The 17,747-nt window shown below is 44.0% G+C and overlaps 2 protein-coding genes across 2 annotated transcripts; both read left to right on the top strand.

Annotated features, from left to right (window-relative positions):
- The first annotated feature begins 367 nt into the window (after positions 1-367).
- tekt3 (tektin 3) lies at positions 368-4,300 on the top strand. The gene is made up of 7 exons (XM_068305972.1): positions 368-1,036; positions 1,554-1,637; positions 1,740-1,810; positions 1,903-2,046; positions 2,735-2,957; positions 3,634-3,788; positions 3,880-4,300. The coding sequence occupies exons 1-7, from the start codon at positions 467-469 to the stop codon at positions 4,094-4,096; spliced, it is 1,464 nt and encodes a 487-aa protein (XP_068162073.1). The 5' UTR covers positions 368-466; the 3' UTR covers positions 4,097-4,300.
- A 6,463-nt stretch (positions 4,301-10,763) lies between these two features.
- On the top strand, positions 10,764-17,401 carry pmp22b (peripheral myelin protein 22b). Its single transcript, XM_068305060.1, has 5 exons — positions 10,764-10,916; positions 11,475-11,566; positions 11,785-11,878; positions 14,822-14,962; positions 15,629-17,401. Exons 2-5 carry the CDS (start codon positions 11,489-11,491, stop codon positions 15,787-15,789), a joined length of 474 nt encoding a protein of 157 aa, XP_068161161.1. The 5' UTR covers positions 10,764-10,916; positions 11,475-11,488; the 3' UTR covers positions 15,790-17,401.
- The last annotated feature ends 346 nt before the right edge of the window (positions 17,402-17,747 follow it).

The raw sequence follows: 17,747 nt of genomic DNA, 5'->3' as shown, positions 1-17,747 counted from the left end.
ATGCAAATAAAAAAGAAAAGAAAAAGAAAAATAAATTACAGAGATGGAAATAGCATCAAGACTCTGGTGACAGGTCCTTCTTTTACTGTATATTTACCGGAACAAGTAAAAGCACCTGCTCAACACTGATCTGAAAATCCCAGGCCGAGTGTTTTGGTTACCTATGGCAACTGCTTCTGTGTCAACAGACATCTTGGACAGACCAGCTCCAGCTGCCTAGGACTGTGCACTACCATTGGCTGACTGAATGAATGACTTCCAAACTTGGCTATCTATTATGTATGTCAGTGCACCTTTAGTGAGTTCTTGAGCTCATTTCCAGGTAAGCACAGCTGAGAGGTAACCCGACTGTACCGAGTTACAGCTCTGTTAGATCTTGATAAGCTCCTTTATTTTGTGTTTTGACATTTTTTCTTTGGGACTTATTGAGTTTTTACAATCAGAGTAAGTCTGACTGGAAACAGACATGGAGTTGATTGGATCCACTCTGACAGCCACATATACCCGACCAAAAACCAGCAACTTCCTTCCTGCCATCTCCACCATGGCATCGAGCTATCGCAACACCCAGCCTGCCTTGACCATGAACCCCAGTGCCAACCTGTGGAGGACCAACAGCTTCTACAAAAGCAGCAGCATGCCTCCAAACCTCTCCACCATGCAGAGAGACAATTTAGACCTGGTACGAGCCAAGACCATGTTCTACCCCTCCAACAGGACTGTGCTGACCACCCGCTACACTCCTGAAGATTGGTACAAGTCTAACCAAAACAACTACAGGGAGTCCGAGTCATCCAGGAAAAGTGCGGAGAGACTGAGGAAAGACACCATCAGGCTGATGCAGGACAGGGAGCAGCTGACCAGACGAACCCAGGAAAATACCAGCAAAAACATTGGAGAGCGGCTCAATGACATTGTCTTTTGGAGGTCTGAGCTGAGCCATGAGATTGACAACATGGTGACAGAGATATCAGTCCTTGCCGAGGTCAAGAGGAGGCTAGAGAGAGCCTTGGCAGAGACGGAGGGGCCCCTTCAGGTAAGGTGGAATGAATATACTAAAATGAATGTCTTTGTTACCTGAAACATTTCCTCTCTAAAAGAGAATATCAGAATTTTGAGGGAATATTTCAACTTCTTCAAGAAAAAATTGGACTTGCCTTGAAAAGTTAGCAACTTGGTCCGGCCTTTCTGATGTGTCACTGTATTTTTGGTGAAACCTGTTTTCAAGGGGTCCCAGTTTGTTTGAGGCAACAGTATCTGTTTGTTAAAATGCTACTGGTTGTTTGTGTTGCCCAGAATGGGTCACCTCTGCAGCTGGAGATCTTGTGAAGCTGATGGGCCAAGATCATATAGCAAAGGTTTCTAAAAGACTTCCCCAGGTAACTGGAGAAAGTGTCAGAGTTGACTGTGACAGAGTTGCTCTATTCAAACTGCAATCTACACAGTCTAGATTTATCATTCCTGCTCTCTTTCATGCCTCATCTGTCAAAACGGCTGATTATATTAAATGCAGCGGTTTAAACCTGTTTTAGTCATGACTACTTTGTCAATAGGTGTCTCAAGAGTGTTTGTACCACCGAGAGAAGCGGATGTCCATCGATCTGGTACATGACAATGTCGAGAAAGGTCTCATAAAGGTAATGCAAAGCATGCGGGAGTACAGTATGTTAGCGTGGCTCATGATACGGTAAAGGAATATGAATTGGTTTATCAATGCTTTTTACCTACACTGCAACAAGGAAGTGGAAGTCATCAAGTCATGTCAGGAAAGGATGAGACGACATCTGGACAGAGCAATAGCTCAGCTAGCGTAAGTCTGGAATCCCAGTTATCAAATGGTTCATTGTAATGATTCTTTACATATTTGACATGTTTTCGTTCTGTACTACCTGGGTGAGGCAGGTCGAACCGAGCTGCCCAGCATGAACTGGAAAGAGACATGAGCGACAAAGTGACCGCTCAGAGGATAGATGACAGGTGTCACCACCTGAGGAACACATCGGATGGTATCGGCTACTACAGAGGGATTGAAAGACTGGACCCATCGTGAGTATAGTTTCATGTGATCAAATATTAACTTCATTACATCTGACGGGCGCTAGTGCTTTTTTATGTTTGATTAAACCTGCTAGGGAGTTCTGGTCTAGAGTAAGGTGATGAAGTGTTTGAGATATGTGTTAACGTTGCGTAAGTTGATTGTCTGAGAGAAATGAAGACGGTTCATGTTGCACAGAAGAAGCCCTCCCCAAGCTCTTTCTTTACCCACAGCTCCAGAACAATTAAGGCAAGAGTTAACCAGTCTTACACTTGGATAATGTTACAGTAGCAACTGTGTCACCCTGATAAATACAAGCATCAACAAGCTTTAGCAATGACAACGTTAAAGCAACAAGAACTTTTTTTACTGACAATCTTTGGATAAGATTCAGCAATAATCTCATTTTCTTAATACTCAGTATAAAGGCTACATAGATGTACCTTTAGTGAATGTAATATTTATTCGATTGCCTCAAAAATTTCATGGTTATCAATTCACTAATTGGCAAAACATTTCAGTCAAAACCACAAATTGTGACTTGAGAGAAATTGTTCTCAGGCTTGAGAATGATCAGTTGCAGCTGATATGGGTTATTTCAGTCTGGACCGATGTAGCAGCCTAAACAAGCAGTCTATACTGCCTTCCAAACTCGTTGCATGGTTGAAGACATATGTTGTTTTCTTTACCATTTGTCAGACGTTCTCTGCCCGACTCGTGGTCCAAGTTCACAGACGAAAACATCCTGCACTCCCAGAGTCAACGCGCCGCCTCCCACAAGCTGAGGGACGAGATCGAAATCCTGCTGAATACTACGTCCAACGAAATGTGGAACCAGTTCAACGATGTCAACATATCCTTCGCAAATCGCATATCAGAAACTGCTGACGCTAAGAACAGTCTGCAGACGCACCTGGCTAGGGTATCACTTGTTTATGCATCAGTTTGCATTATTCCCCTACATCCTTGGATATTTAATTTTGACTAATTATTAGCTAGATATGTGGTGTCTCTCTTTTGTAGACGCAGTGAATGCTATACTGTACATGTGCTGGATTCTGAAGCATTTGATAAATTATGTTCCACATGCCAAACATGAAATACATCTTTATTGTCTGCATGTAGGGGACACTTGTCTTGCCTGCGTTAGCCTTCATACTTGTTGAGCGTACAACTTTTCCATTTGAGGAGACAAACAGTAACGACGCCTCTTTCATTATTATGCCGTATCTACAGTGAGAGCCATTGTCCTTGGGTTAATTGCTGAAGGTTACACTTTGAATTCATGTCAGCTGTTCTTTGGGTTTGAACACTGACAGCAGTTGTGTTGCGAGGCATACAGTCCTTAATAAAGCTCAGTCACTGTCAGTTACGAGGAGGAGTCCTTCGCTGGAATTAAATTAGATGAAATGCGTTTGGACAGAGCATACCATTGTTCGGGCAATCCGAAGATAGTAAAGTACAGCTTTTTACATGCAAGGTCTCCTCTAGCGTTGATGCTGCAGGATCCTCCCCCCTTTCCTTTAATATCATTATTTTGCTGCTGAAGTTTTTTCTTGAATTAAACGATGATTGAACAATTACTGTTTTTGGCGCAGACTCTGCAGGAGATCTTTCAGACGGAGTTGCTGATTGAATCTCTGAAGAAGGCCCTCAGAGACAAAGAGTGTCCCCTGAAAGTGGCCCAGACTCGGCTGGAGGAGAGGACCCACAGGCCCAACGTGGAACTCTGCAGAGATAACCCATACCACAAGTACGTTCTGTTGCTGCACCAGTGGACAACATTCACCAATCCAGATTTATGATCTACCTTAATGCTTTGCTGCTTTGCTGTCCTCCTTTAGACTTGTGAGTGAGGTAAGAGAGATCGAGGACACCATTCATAAGCTTCAGGTGAGGCTGGTGGAGGCCGAGAGCACACTTCAGAATCTGGTTGAGACCAAAATGGCTCTGGAGCACGACCTGTCAGTCAAAGCCAACTCACTCTTCCTGGAACAGGAAAAGTGTATGAGCATGCGCAAGAGCTTTCCCAGCATGCCCCGTCTGGTGGGCTACACTTAAATCAAGACTTGAAGCTATAGAGTTGTGTGACTGATTTGACTGTAAGCAAAACTATTTAAAATCACAGTATCATTGTGTACAGATGCAAATGTATTTGAAGATTCATGTATGAATAATTCTGTATACATGAATTTTTTTCAATACACTTCAAGACATTCAGTGTTCAAATCCAAAGGATGATGAAAGACATTATTCTCCTTTAAAATATCAGCCGGTCACATCAGTCTAACTATGAGTGTGATTTTCTGTTTTATTATGGAGAAACATTTGCATAGCAGTAAACATTTCATTATGAATAATGGGTTATCTTTATTGTATGGATTTTATGTGTAATGTATGGAAGAACAAAAATAAAATGTAATGTCACTGAAGAGTAAATTGACATGATTTTTTATTTGATACTACACAAAATAGTCACCTTAGTTTATTGAGGAAATCAAAGACAGTCTCACTGATACAGGGTGTGATTTTAGATAGAATGAAAACTCTATAACGCGATAATATATGATGAAGCCGTGGCCTTGTGTGACATTTCATGGATGCATTACCAAGAATTATGTGGTTAAAAACGATAATTTCATGCATCTGATAAACGGTGGTTCTGAGCACAGAAACTTAAGGATTCCCTTAACTGAAGTTGTCAATTCAAAGATATTTTCAATTATTTTTTTCTGCTTTGAAGTAGCAGCTAAGTGCTACTACTGTATTATGGAACGCTAATGATTCAGTTCATTCAAGAAAGCTGAATTTACAGCCGCACTAAGGTAAAATGTGACCCGTGCCAACCAGGTTGAGGACAGTCCTCGAATGACACGTGACGGGAATCACCAAATACAGCCTGGACTAACCACCTCCAAGCAAAGGCAAACACGCAACGTCTGTGAAGGCTCACTCGGACCTATCAGCACCAACTGACCTGAATGTCACCTCAGAGGAGCTCTGACCTGGAAGACTGAAGACTTGAAGGTTTGAAGCTCAAGGCAAACACCCTCGGATCAGTTTTGTGCATACAGTAAGGACGGTGAATGACTTGTGTGTTTTTACTGCTGCCTTTAACGACTGGCGTGGCCCCCTTGACTCCTCACCTCACCCACAAAGGGAAAACAACTTATAAGTTATGTATAAAAACCCACTCCCATCTTAAATGACTTGAGCCGTGCGACAATCGCTTCCCACCAACTAATTCCCTCATGAAACGCCGTTTGGAGCATAAAAATCAACTTTTACACACACATGTAAACCGTATCACTCCTCTCTCTGAGGCGTCCATTGCAGCCCTGCATAACCTCTGGTTCCACTGAGGGAATGTAAACTGTGCTGGAATCTCCACTGTTTGAAAGTGAGTATACAGGAGTCACCACAGCTCCAGAAGTTAACCCTTAAACACACGATATATGACGTCTTGGTTTCTTGTTGTCAACTAATCAGATCACTTATCAGAAGTCTTGTTTAGTTTCAGGAGCTAGATCGTGTGGAGTTATCTGTCATTGATTAGCGAGCCTGATTATAAATCATTGTGTCTGCAAATGTTGCAGGACATTTTTTTTAAATTGTAATGATTTTCAATAAAAACTGAAACAAAGTCTTGACTAAGAATTTAAAGGAATTTTTAATTCAAATGTGCCCTCTTATTTTGAAAAACACAATTGAGATCTACTTTTATTTTGACATTGCTGGAACAGGTTGGCTCTGTTGAGCCTCTGCTTGGATATAAATAATAAAATCAGTATAAAAACAAGAATACTTGATGTAAATGATGAGGGGGAAAAAAAATGCTGAATTTCCCTCCATCAAATAAAACACAAAAATGTTTCACATTTTATATCCTAATAGGGAAAAGTATCCCAAGAGACATGGCTCGTGAAATCCAAAATACACAAAATATTTCAAAAATATTTATTGCACCGTTTGGAGCAATGGGATAAGTTGTAACTATATATTTTTTTCCACTCCTGCTACTTTGTCAGTGCAAAAATCTGAATTCTCTCATTTTTAAATTGTATGTTGTGCTTTTTACATTTGTAGCTGATTTCTGCTTCACATTCACATAAGAGGAGGACACATAAGGCTAAATATGCCTGAGTTTTATAGGGTGTCCGCTGACAAATTGAATCAAGGTTGGAGACGGGCGCTAACGGTACTGGAATAGTAATGAGAGGGGGTGTGATAAAAGATGAGACCTGAAGGCTATCCTGTCGGGGGCATGAAATCAGGTTGAGCCTAAATCCTTTCAGTGGCTTCGGCGTTTAACTCAAAGCATGACAATATCTCTTGTGTAAATACAAAATAGTTTTACTGGACAGATTCCTAACAGGACGGAGGGAGTGACCATAGTGATAAACTACACCATGTGTGTGTGTGTGTGTGTGTGTGTGTGCGACTTGCACTTTGATTCGGGTGTAATGTTTTACAGCCGTACTGTAGAGCCGATGAGCTCTCTCTGCTGTGCAAACATCATTGTGTTTGACTAAAACCGTCACTGGAAGGAGATCTCCACCATGGTTTCCTACATGCAGTGTGTGTTCCCATGTGTGTGTGTGAGTGCGTGTATGTGTGCATGTGTGTGTGTGTGTGTGTGTGCATTCCTGAACCCTAGTATTGAAAAGAAAGGCCCCCTGTTGTCCAGCTCGCATCAAAAGACCCTGAGCTCTCATCACCTCGTAATTAAACACACTGACAGATAGCAACGAGGTTTACACCACCTAATCTTCACCCGCCGCTCTCCAACTCCTCGCATTTACGGTTCAGCCGCGAAGAATCGGTTCAGCTGAGTGGAATGAATCCCGCTTTCTCTCATGCTTCATTTGAGGTTATGGTTCCTTTTCTGGGCGCAACACAAATAGGCCTTCCTATTTGACCTCTGCCGTCGCCCCCGCATATGGAGAATGTACTCTGGAATTCTCTCAGCAGTCCAGACATATTGGCAGTTTATTTTTAACACCTGTTCTTGTTATAGATGCCCAGCGCCCCATGTTATTTTGTGTTCTTTACATACCATCATACTGAAGAGCTGATTGCAGATGACTGGAGTCCTCAACCAATGAGGGCTCCTGAAGGGGAAAACCATGATAAATTAGCATAGCGATTAGCGAACGTCTAGGAAAATTCGCTAAGGTGCTGATTCAGGCGTGTGTATGTCGCGACATCACATCTGCGTTTGTTATGTTCATAGATAATCACTGGAGCAAATAACTTAAAATATTCATCCTGAATTTAACATCCAATCCTCCCAAATAAAAGTCCAGACGTTCATGGGAACCAGCTCTTCCTGTACTGTTTGGACCTGAGCCCGGACGTTTTCTCAAGAGGCCGTTTGGCCGCTCCATCATTCAGTCGCCAAGACTGTCAATTACATGAAGCTTAGCTAAAAAACAAGAAGAGAAACGAGGAGGGAGTCCGTTGAGTAATCGCCCTAGCAACCGTTGAGAGGGTTGAGCGAGAGAGAGGAAGCTGGAGACGGACTGATAAGACACGTAATATTCCATGTGGTTTTCCATACCAACTGCCAACCTTTGTGGTCTGTGTGTGACTGTCTGCTGATCTTTGCTCACATGACAAATCTTAACCCCCTCTACATTTTTACTCGATCAACATTGGGTCAGCATTCTGCACATAACTGTGTCTCCCAACCAGAGGAGTTGTGATAAGTGAGATAAGCCCAACGGGATAACCGGATTCCACAAAGACTGGTACACGGAACACACTTTGACAAAGACTTGAAGGGTCATTTGTGTCGCTGAGAGGAATTCTGCAACGATCCATAATATTGATCGGAGAGTATAGTCCCTGTGGGTGAAGGAGTGGGTGGATGTCAGAGCGGTGCTCAGGTCAGGAGGTGCAGTGCTCCTTCCTGTTGTGAGCTGGAGTGATGATGATTCTGTCTCCTGCATTAATCCCCCTTTTTCTTTCATTTATTCACACTGAACCAATTAATGTTAAAGGCTTCTTTCCTTCCCAATCAAATCCCTCTCGGTCCGGTTTAAACCTTCGATTTCCTACTTGTTCTATTTCATTCATTCCTTGGGGGTTCCAGTCGATTTAGTCTGACTCATTCGGCCATCTGTACTCACATCACAGGAGATCTGCTGTGTGTTTTGTGTATTTTAAGAGCCGTGCCTCGGTTTGTTGTCATCGCTCTGTGTCTGCTCTCATTAAACTGTGCTGACAAGGCTAAAATCTTACGGACAAGCAAACAAACAGGGAGGCCATTCAATCTCTCATCCCTCCACCAGTCTGCCTTTCCTATTGTGTGTCTGCTTCTCTTTATGATCATTAGTAGAGCTCCAAATGAAATACGATCCCTGATTCTAATTATCCGCATTGTGTGTTTTCCGTCTCCATGTAAATGCATGCTAATCCTGCTGGTGTGGGTTTGTCTGAATTCGCCACGAGCCTCAGGTCTGCAACACTTTGTGCCGCGGTAGGAGGAGAGCGATTAAACGCCAGCTGACAGACGGTGGGACGTGACATTCTTGTTGAAGGACAGGAGGACTCGCCCACGATCCCGGACGGCCCGCGATCCAGACGGGTCTTCCCTCCAGCCTGCGGCCGGATAAAGGATCTCAAAGTCCATCTGAATATCTGACGAGTGTGAATGCAACTGCACAAAATGCAATCAAGTGAAAGAGAGCGTCCCGTCACCATTGTTTGAAATCACAAGAATCTAATCACGCCCCAAGGACGAGGTCCAGTGTTTGGCGTCGACTTCTTCGCTGCAGTTTTTATCTCTTCCTTTGACGGATTTTACAAGAATTCTCTCTGGAGATAAACAGGACTTGGGGTAGTTGCATCTGTTTTAACACTCTTCCCATGTTGGTATGTGGTATGAAGTTACTGTAACTCAATCACGTCTGGCCTCCACAGCCCCCCCTGAGGCCTTATCTACAGTTTTTGGTATGCGTTCCTTCTGACGTGAAGCGAAGCCGTACGACTTTAACGGCGGACGTGAAACGTGAGAGGCCCTTCTTGATGCATTATAATTCGGTATCTCAATCTCGTATGTTTGCTATGCGGCCCTCCCCCCGGAGAGTTTGGCTTCAACTCCAGCTTCCCAAACACAGTAAACTTAACACTCCCGTGTCCGCTGGGCCCGCTGATTGTCACTCTTTCACAAACATTGACATATAAGGGATTGGGAATGGGGAGCGCCTGCACAGCTACTCCAGCTTTAACAAGCTTTTCCGCTATAAGTCACCGCAAACGTAGTTCCCGGCCTGCACGAGCAAAGCTAAGAGATGCTAAATACAGATTTCAGCTTCCACCATCGTACGTGACAAAGAGGCACTTCAGCGCTCGCCGGGCTGAGAATGCGGCGTACTTTGATTAGCGAGCGAGCCACTCAGGGCAGCATTTCACGACTGTGATCTGGTCGTGTTTGCTTTCTTCACGCTCGTGCGGACGTGAGCGTGGCAGAAAAAGCCTCTGTCTGCTTTCACTCCGGCGTCAGAACTCCAGGCAGAGGTGTCCGGGAAGAGTGAGCTAAGTGGCGATGGCCAGAGTGGATGTTGAAAGGGGTTATCTGAGGTCGGGACGGCTCCCTCGACCTTCCCGCCGGACCCGCTAAATGCAAAGAAGGCGTGAGTTCCATCACGTCACGTGCCGTCCGTCGAGTGCAGGGTGTGGAAACCTTTCTGATGGAACCGCTAGGGTTTGATGCAGTTATAAGCTGCTCATTCACTTCTATGCTAAATTTGGAAAGCAAGCCTGTTGCATATGAGAGTCAGTCTGCTTCAGCTAACGTACGACAGCAGACAACGGTTCACGTTCTATCTAAAACGTGCAGGAGGAGATCCAAAGGGTGAGGAAGGAACTTCATACTTGACAGTTCTGACCACTCCCTTTACTCTTTGTATATTTTTTTTTCTGGAATTCCATTCATTACAACACCCATACTTGGAAGAGACTAACATCGATCTGTGTATTTTCGCACACATTAACAGCAGGGGTTGTAAGTGGATGGGGTGGAACGCCACCTCACTCCCTCCCCCCCCCCTGGAAATGAGTCACGATAAAGCAGAGGAGAGCCCCAGATGTGATCACTCACTGGTGGTACGCCGGGCATACCCGTCCACACTTTCACACATGCTGTGAGTCACAGGCTGGCAGGCCGTGGGAGACCAGCCACACAACGCCACGTTACAACAATGTTTGTGTTTGTAATTACCAAGGCAACGACGAGCTAAGCTTACAAAGAATCATCTGCATTTGGAATAAAGTCAAAATACATGACAGTTACTCTGCTGCAGTAGTAAAACCAAACAAAACAAGTAAATAAAAATGTAAAGATATTTTGTTTGCTAAAAGTAAATTAAATTACTGAAATTAGACCATCTTAATAAAGTTAGATACTTAAAAAAAACAAAAATTCTGTTACTTTTTGAATAATCTATTAATGAGACATTTAAAACAGAAGTGTTTTTACAATGAGCAACAAATGGAATGCAAAATTCCAAAGCTATTCTTATCTGAGACAGGAGCATCCTCAAAAAGTAGCCACATTTAGTTACCACAACAGCCAAACAATGACGAGGCCGCAACACATTACAGTGAGTAACTAAGGCAACCCGTGCGCTATTACGCATGGAGTGTCTATATTGGGAAACCTGGCTGCGGACCAGAGGGTCGCTCCATGACGTAGCGACGCACGCAGGGCGTTGGTCTTCCATAATGAGACACTTTATAACACAACGTCAACCCTGGCATCAATCTAGTCTGGGAGCGACTTTGGACTGAGGAACTACCGCTGTCGGACTCTTTTTTGGGAAGCTTTTGCCTCTCGTAAGCTTTTTTTTTTTGTGGAAATACAAGCTCCCTGCTCTAAGTAAGTGGAATTTAGTCTCTTCTAAACTTCCTTTCCCAGCTGCTTTGGAAAAAAAACCCCCCAACAACTCGCTTTTAACTGGGGACAGCCGCGCCTGCACTGCGCGCACTGACCGAGGAATGAAAATATCATCGTAAAGAATTAATTTTGCGCGATAAAAACATTCGTTACGCAAAGTTTTTCCTTGTCTGCCTCATCGGAAGATGACATTACAGTGCATTTTATAAAAAAAAACACCCCAAAACATTTTCAATGTCAGAAGGGACAGACGTGACATTAAGGCGAACTTAGAAGGACAAACACGAAGCTTTACGCGCGCGTTTTTGTCCCTAGATATCATAAATGGACACATTTCCGCTTCAGAGTTGAATCACGTCGACAGATCTCGCAGTTTAATGTAGATTTAATCCAGTTTGATTCCACATGTAGCACGGTGTGATGCCATTCCTGTTACGTTCTCTGCCACGGCCCTGTCCAGATGTAGTGGACGCGCTGCAGCGACACACCCATGTCCCACAGTCTGACGGAGCCTCTCTCCTCTTCTCCTTTACTGTCCAGATCGTCTTAAAAAGATGCTGGTCCTACTACTGGGAATCGTCCTCCTGCACATCGCTGCTCTGGTTCTCCTGTTTGTGTCGACAATAATCAGCGTGAGTAAAAACGTCTATTTTTTTTCTTCTTTGTTTTTAATCGGATGCCATTTTGGGGGATTAAATTTAAAAAGAGAACCACTGAAAGCTACAGACGTTCCTCTTTTAACTTTTTGCCTCTTTTATTTGAGATGTTCAGGGAATAAGATTTTATTCCAGTGCTTTTTCACCCATTATTGAGTACCTTGTGTGTGTGTGTGTTTTTTTTTTTACTCCAGGTCTGGTCGTCAAATCAAACTGGCACCACAGACCTCTGGTTAAACTGCTCCACTATCAATGGAGAATACCGCTGTGACCCGGCATCAACTGGAGGTCAGACACCTGCCTCGCATTTTAAACCACTTCAAACTGTATATTCACACTGTGTTCCTCCAAATCTTTGCTGTGGTGTGAAATTGTGACACATTCTTTGGCATCCTTACTTTTCAGGATTCATTTGAACAAAACTGTCTTAACCACAAGGCTTTTAAGCACTGATACCAGTATAAACCAGTTATATTGATCTTCATGGGAGCTGGAGGGGAGTGACTCCTGGAAATCCATCCTTTTTCCTGCAGTTTAACTGATCAGTGATGTGGGTGTGTCTCCAATCCTCTGGGATTCTGGTGCCATCTAGGGCAGAGAATGTGGCGGTGCTGTTTGCCGATAGGCTGCCACCGTATAAATAGTTGTGGGGTGATGTCCTTATTCAGGTGTCACGTTTGGGAGCCCATAGTGACAGGAGTTTGGGAGTTGTGGAACGAGCAGGGCGGGGCGGCGGCGGTGGAGGAGGGGTCGTTTTAGATCTGTGGCGTGTGATGCGGTCGGAGACCTTGGACCACCTCGTGCAGGGGCGGCGGGTCACGCCCAGTGTCAGATCACATTGTCCAGTGTTGGTTTGCTGGGATCACTGGGACAGTGTGAGGCAGCAGCTGCAGCATTTTGGAGATTTATTTTAGACGGAGTCAACCGCCCGCACACACTCTAGAATCAGATCCCATCTCACACCTCCAACCTTCCAAGAATTTTACGTCCTAAAATGAGAGATTTAGCAACGCTCTGCGTGCTTTTTTTTTTTTTTGCTGCTAAATGTGCCGTCACGGCGGCGCAGAAGCTGCTCGGCCGCAACGGGGAGGGGTGATGTCATTTGTCTAGAATGAGCCCCCGCTCAGCCAGTGTGTTTGTGTTTTGTCAAGGGGGGCGCAGCAAGGCCTGCACATTCTGCCTGGTAGTTTGATGGCGCAGCCGGTTTGTTTGACTTGCTTTCATTAGCGCCCTGACGCACAGTGTTTGTTTAAGAAGGCACATGCGCCCGCTTCTGAAGCCTCAAGCTTTTAGGATAGAGTTTGCTCTCATGAAGCTTTGCTGAGCAATCAAGTTCCTTCCCGGTTGAATCATAACGATGGCTGCCGTTCGTTATTTTAAGGGTATTTGTGAAAGTCAGAGCCCCCTCCCCCCTCCCCCCTGTCTTCGCTGTTGCCGTGGTTGCAAAAATATTGGCTGCATTTCGCTTTGACCACCGCCAAGAGAAGGAGAAAGAGAGAGACTCTCTTGTCATAGTTATCAAACATCAGGTCCTGCCAGCCAGGAAAATTACTTCATAGAATTCACTGGTGCTAAAATTAGCTTTTGAGGAAGAATGTCTTCTCTCCCCCCCCCCCCACTACCACCACCACCACAGGCCTAAAATACATAAACACAGCAAAGTAGCTTCGGCAGCTGCTGGAGTTTTGAACGTCTCTTTAGGATGTTGTAGAGTAGGAGGCGCAAAGGCGGCAAACATGGACGGTGCTTTTCCTGTTTGGAACGACAAGGAAATGGTTCGTTTTGGTTCTAGAGCGCCTCAAACATGAACCGCAGCAGTCGTGCACATTTATGAACGTGACTCATACGTGCTTATCAGCGATATTCTGATCCCCGGGCTGGGCTTCATGCAAGGAAATGCCCCCCCCCCCCCCTTAGTGTCACCGTTTCCTTCCTAGCATCAGTGCTAGGAAGGAAAGAGGACAAGATGTGTGTTTATCAGAAGGCAGTGATGTATTGATTACATTTGGAGGTGAAGACTATTCATAGGACAGAGATGGAACATTTCACCCATTTCTCACTTGGTATCACGCGGCGTTATGTAAGCAAGGATCAGTCCGGTGGAATCTAATTGTTGCTCTGGTGCCGCTCCGTGAAAGGAGGGTCAAGTTTCCTTACCATATCTCACCCCCACCCCCGAGACAATCGAGAGTAACCTTACTCCACGCCTCAAACCCAGCGCCATCAGTCAAGATTTAAATCCATAACAAGAGAGAAAACTCAGCCTTAGCCGCCGCCTTTCTTTCTACAGTTAACTTACGGGGGCTGCAAAGTGCTTTTTATTTCAGCCCACAGCGTTAAAACGCGGTTGGCTAAAGTCTAAACTTCGCACGAAGTAAGTCTCTCATTACTTAAACATCCTCTTTTGCTGTTTGAGCGCCGATAAATTATGCATCATGATTTTGTACCCCCTCCCCCGCCCCCACCTTGTAAGTGCCCTCCATTAAAACCGCAACATTTACATAATGGAAGGAAATCGATAAAGCATAGATACCCTGGGAATGAAAGGATACCGTAGGAATGGAGCAGTCATAAAAAAAAAAAACAGCTTTTATTGGACGACTGTCTCTCTGGACGATCTGATGATGCTAGGTTCAGGCTAGCTCGGACAATGGCGCCAAAAACGGGAAGAACGTGCTTAAAAGGAAGAGCTGGCCCCCGGTGAGCGGAGATGTAGGAGGTGTTCTTTTAGGAAACTGGAGAGGCCAGGTGGCAGCGTGCATAACTCTGAGACAAGAAATAGACCCTGCTTGGAAATCCTAGGATTCCTAACGTTGTGGCACGAATGAAGCCCGACCAGACCGGACGGCGAACGCCGGTAGACGGTCCTGCATGTTAGCGCAGGTATCTAATGGGTTAATGGCCTCCAGCAGCCTGGACTTAGAGGACTATCAGTAAAGATCGATTTGGGACATTTAGGTGTAGGTCTTGCTGGGGGTTGTGGGGGCGTGCACAGAGCTTTTAGGAACAGGATACCCACGTCTCATTGTTATGGATCCATTACACATTCCCAGAAGTAAACATCCAGGGGCTAACTTATTACCTTCTTAATGAAATAAGGCTAAAAAATCCAGCCAAGACCAACACAGTCAGGCATTTGTTTGTTTGTGCTCTCATACACTCATTAATTCAGTCACTGTGGGACATTTTCTGACAATGCTTTCCTGTTACCCCCTCCCCCCTTCCTTGCAGAGTGGATTCAAGCGGTCCAGGCTCTCATGATCCTGTCCATCATCTTCAGCTGCCTCTCCCTCTTCGTCTTCTTCTGCCAGCTCTTCACTTTGCAGAAAGGCGGACGCTTCTTCCTCACCGGAACCTTCCAGATTCTCGCCAGTGAGTTCAATCGACCTCATGGTCACGTTTATTAACAGAAAATACACAACTGGGAATTTTATTGTAGTTTTTCATTCATTTATTGTTTGACGTTAGATAGAGAAAGTCACCACGACTGGCAAATGACGAACCAGAGCCTTCCAGCGAAGCACTCTCCTTGATTTCCTCTTTTATTAGAGTAAAACCAAAATTACCAACAGGAGCTGCTCTTACTTTGTCTTCTGTGGCAGAAAATTAAATTAAAAGAGCCTGAGCCAGTCACTGAAGGCATAATGCTCCAATTGTGCTCTTAATGCACCCCCCCCCACCAGCCAGAGGGGGCCTCCATTGTGCCGTCTCTTGGCCGCCCTTTCCAAAATCCCAGGTCTGCCAGATTACAGCCTGTCGCCCAGGTGTCTACTCAGCCAAACACGCTGCCAGCTAGGGCAGCGTGAAATGTCAGAAAGACTGGACGTGTGTGTGTGTGTGTGTGGGGGAGGGGGGGTCCCACAAAAAAGAACAAGTCATGTCGACCGAGGAGGAAAGGATCGCAATGTTTGGATTGGCGTTCGATAAGCACGACTTGAAAGATGCCTTCTGGGAAGCGCCCGCCCGCCTCCCTCAGAGAAACCCGATCTGATAATTGAACAAGAGTTTTTGTTTTGTTTTGTTTGTTTCTCCCTGCAGGTTTGTTCGTGATGAGCGGAGCCATCATCTATACGGTGATGAGTCCGAGTTGGTTAGGGGATGCAAACACCTTCGGCTACTCCTACATCCTGGCGTGGGTGGCCTTCCCTTTGGCGCTGATCAGCGGGCTCATCTACGTCATCTTAAGGAAGCGAGAATGAATCGCTCCATCCCAGTGTTCCCAGTAAAACCCCCTGCCCAGCTGCAAGTGTCATCTAAACCCCCCCAAGTTCTGATGCTTCGACATCAGAGGCCAACGGAGCCATCAGGCCAAGATACCCCAAAGGGGGTGGGAGTGGGATGTGGGGATAGGGAGGGACGGGGGTGTGTGTGTGTGTGGTAATACCAAAGATCCACCTGCAAACCAACCAACACAGAAACAACCAACATTGTCTCAGTTAAAAGATGTAAATAGTATCTATGGTTTAAAACATATTTATAACACTTTTTACATATATGTACATAGTTTTTGTGTTGCTACGACAACGGATGAGCTTAGTTTAGCTGATTAAAGTGCCTCGTGTTCGTTTGTAATGATGAAATAATTAAATGCTATTTTGTCGTTTTATTTTTTTTATTTTTTTATTTTTTTCGTTGCCTGTTCTCATTTTTGGTTAACGCCAAATGAGTAAAAGACAAAAAAAGTTTCTGGAAGTGTTTTAACCGAAGCGCATGTGTAGAAATAGATGGATTAGAAGAGGATTTTTATTTTATTTTATTTTATTTTATTTTTTGAAGGGCTTGCTTAAAAAAACAAAAAAGAGAAGAGTTGGAGAGGTAACATCAACGGATGTTGCATCGTCACGAAACAGATTCGGTCCATTTGCTATTTGTGAATTTGCAACTTATAAATGTTTTTACTTTGGGATATTTTCTATTTCTTATTTTCAACAAAAGATGGTGCTATGTATTTATCATTCCGATTACTGATAGCAATCATTTACAACAGCGTTACCGTGTTGTTGTCGTTGGGATTAAAACAACTTGCCATGAATTGAAGTGAGAATCAGACAGGGGTACAACTGACTGCTTCTTTAGGGAACACTTAGTGGTGTCTGATCTTTTTTTCTTTATCAGCTACTGTAAAAAAAAAAAAAAAAGAAAAGAAATAATAACTGAGTTTGGGGTGGTGTTGTGATGACATCATCACTCCTGTACTATGTCAGTATTATCCTGCGAGTTTGTGAAGCATTGGATAACGGTGAAATATATATATATATATATATATATATATATATATATATATATATATATATATATATATATATATATATATATATATATAAAAGCTTATTTTTGCTCTGTTTACCTTAATCGTCTCTCATCCTGTTGTGTGCGTTCACCTCGTGTGTGGCTGTCGGTGTCCAAAGTCCAAACTGCCTGTTTTAGTAGAACATCATTAAAAGAAAAACAACACCACTGCGGGGCATTATAGCCTGTGACATAAGTATACGTAGTATTAACATTACTAGAAACAAACGCCACATAGTCGAAGCCATATAACAAAATGCCGGATGATAGGAAAAAAGATAATTAGTATTAACTTTATATGTGAGAAAAGGACAGAGTGGTTTGCAGTGATGATAAAAATGTCTGTTTTACATACTTGAAGTTTGACATGCTGCAGTCTCTGCCCACTGACCTTTAGATGTTTTCCTCTTCTACTGTATAAAACACTGTTTAAATGTTGTGCTTAACAGCTGTTGATGACAATCTAGCCAAAAAAAAACCAACAAAAACCTTCACTTACTCAATAAAACTACTCTCACATGATCTAATACTGTGTATTCCACTGTAACCATGAAGGACTGGATTCATGCTAACGCTTTGATGCACGCGGAGATGGAAATGACAGAAAGCAGAATTTGAACTTGCTCTCTAAGCTGACATCTAGCTGTAAAATGACACACACATATATGTGGAGGAAAAATACATAAATAAATGAAAGCAAAGTCTGACCCGTTTGCAGGGACGCATTTAACCGCCTGACAGCATCTTATTAGAATCTAGCACCAGACCTGCCTTTACAGTATGAAACCATGTCCTGGCAGATCAAATAAGCTGCCTTGTGTATGTATATGCGTGTGTGTGTGTGTGTGTGTGTATGTGTGTGCAAATG

This window comes from Antennarius striatus, chromosome 21 (assembly GCF_040054535.1).
Source record: "Antennarius striatus isolate MH-2024 chromosome 21, ASM4005453v1, whole genome shotgun sequence".
NCBI classification, from domain to species: Eukaryota; Metazoa; Chordata; class Actinopteri; order Lophiiformes; family Antennariidae; genus Antennarius; species Antennarius striatus.
The sequence above is the reverse complement of the archived record's forward strand: the minus strand, read 5'-3'. Positions and strand labels throughout refer to the sequence as shown.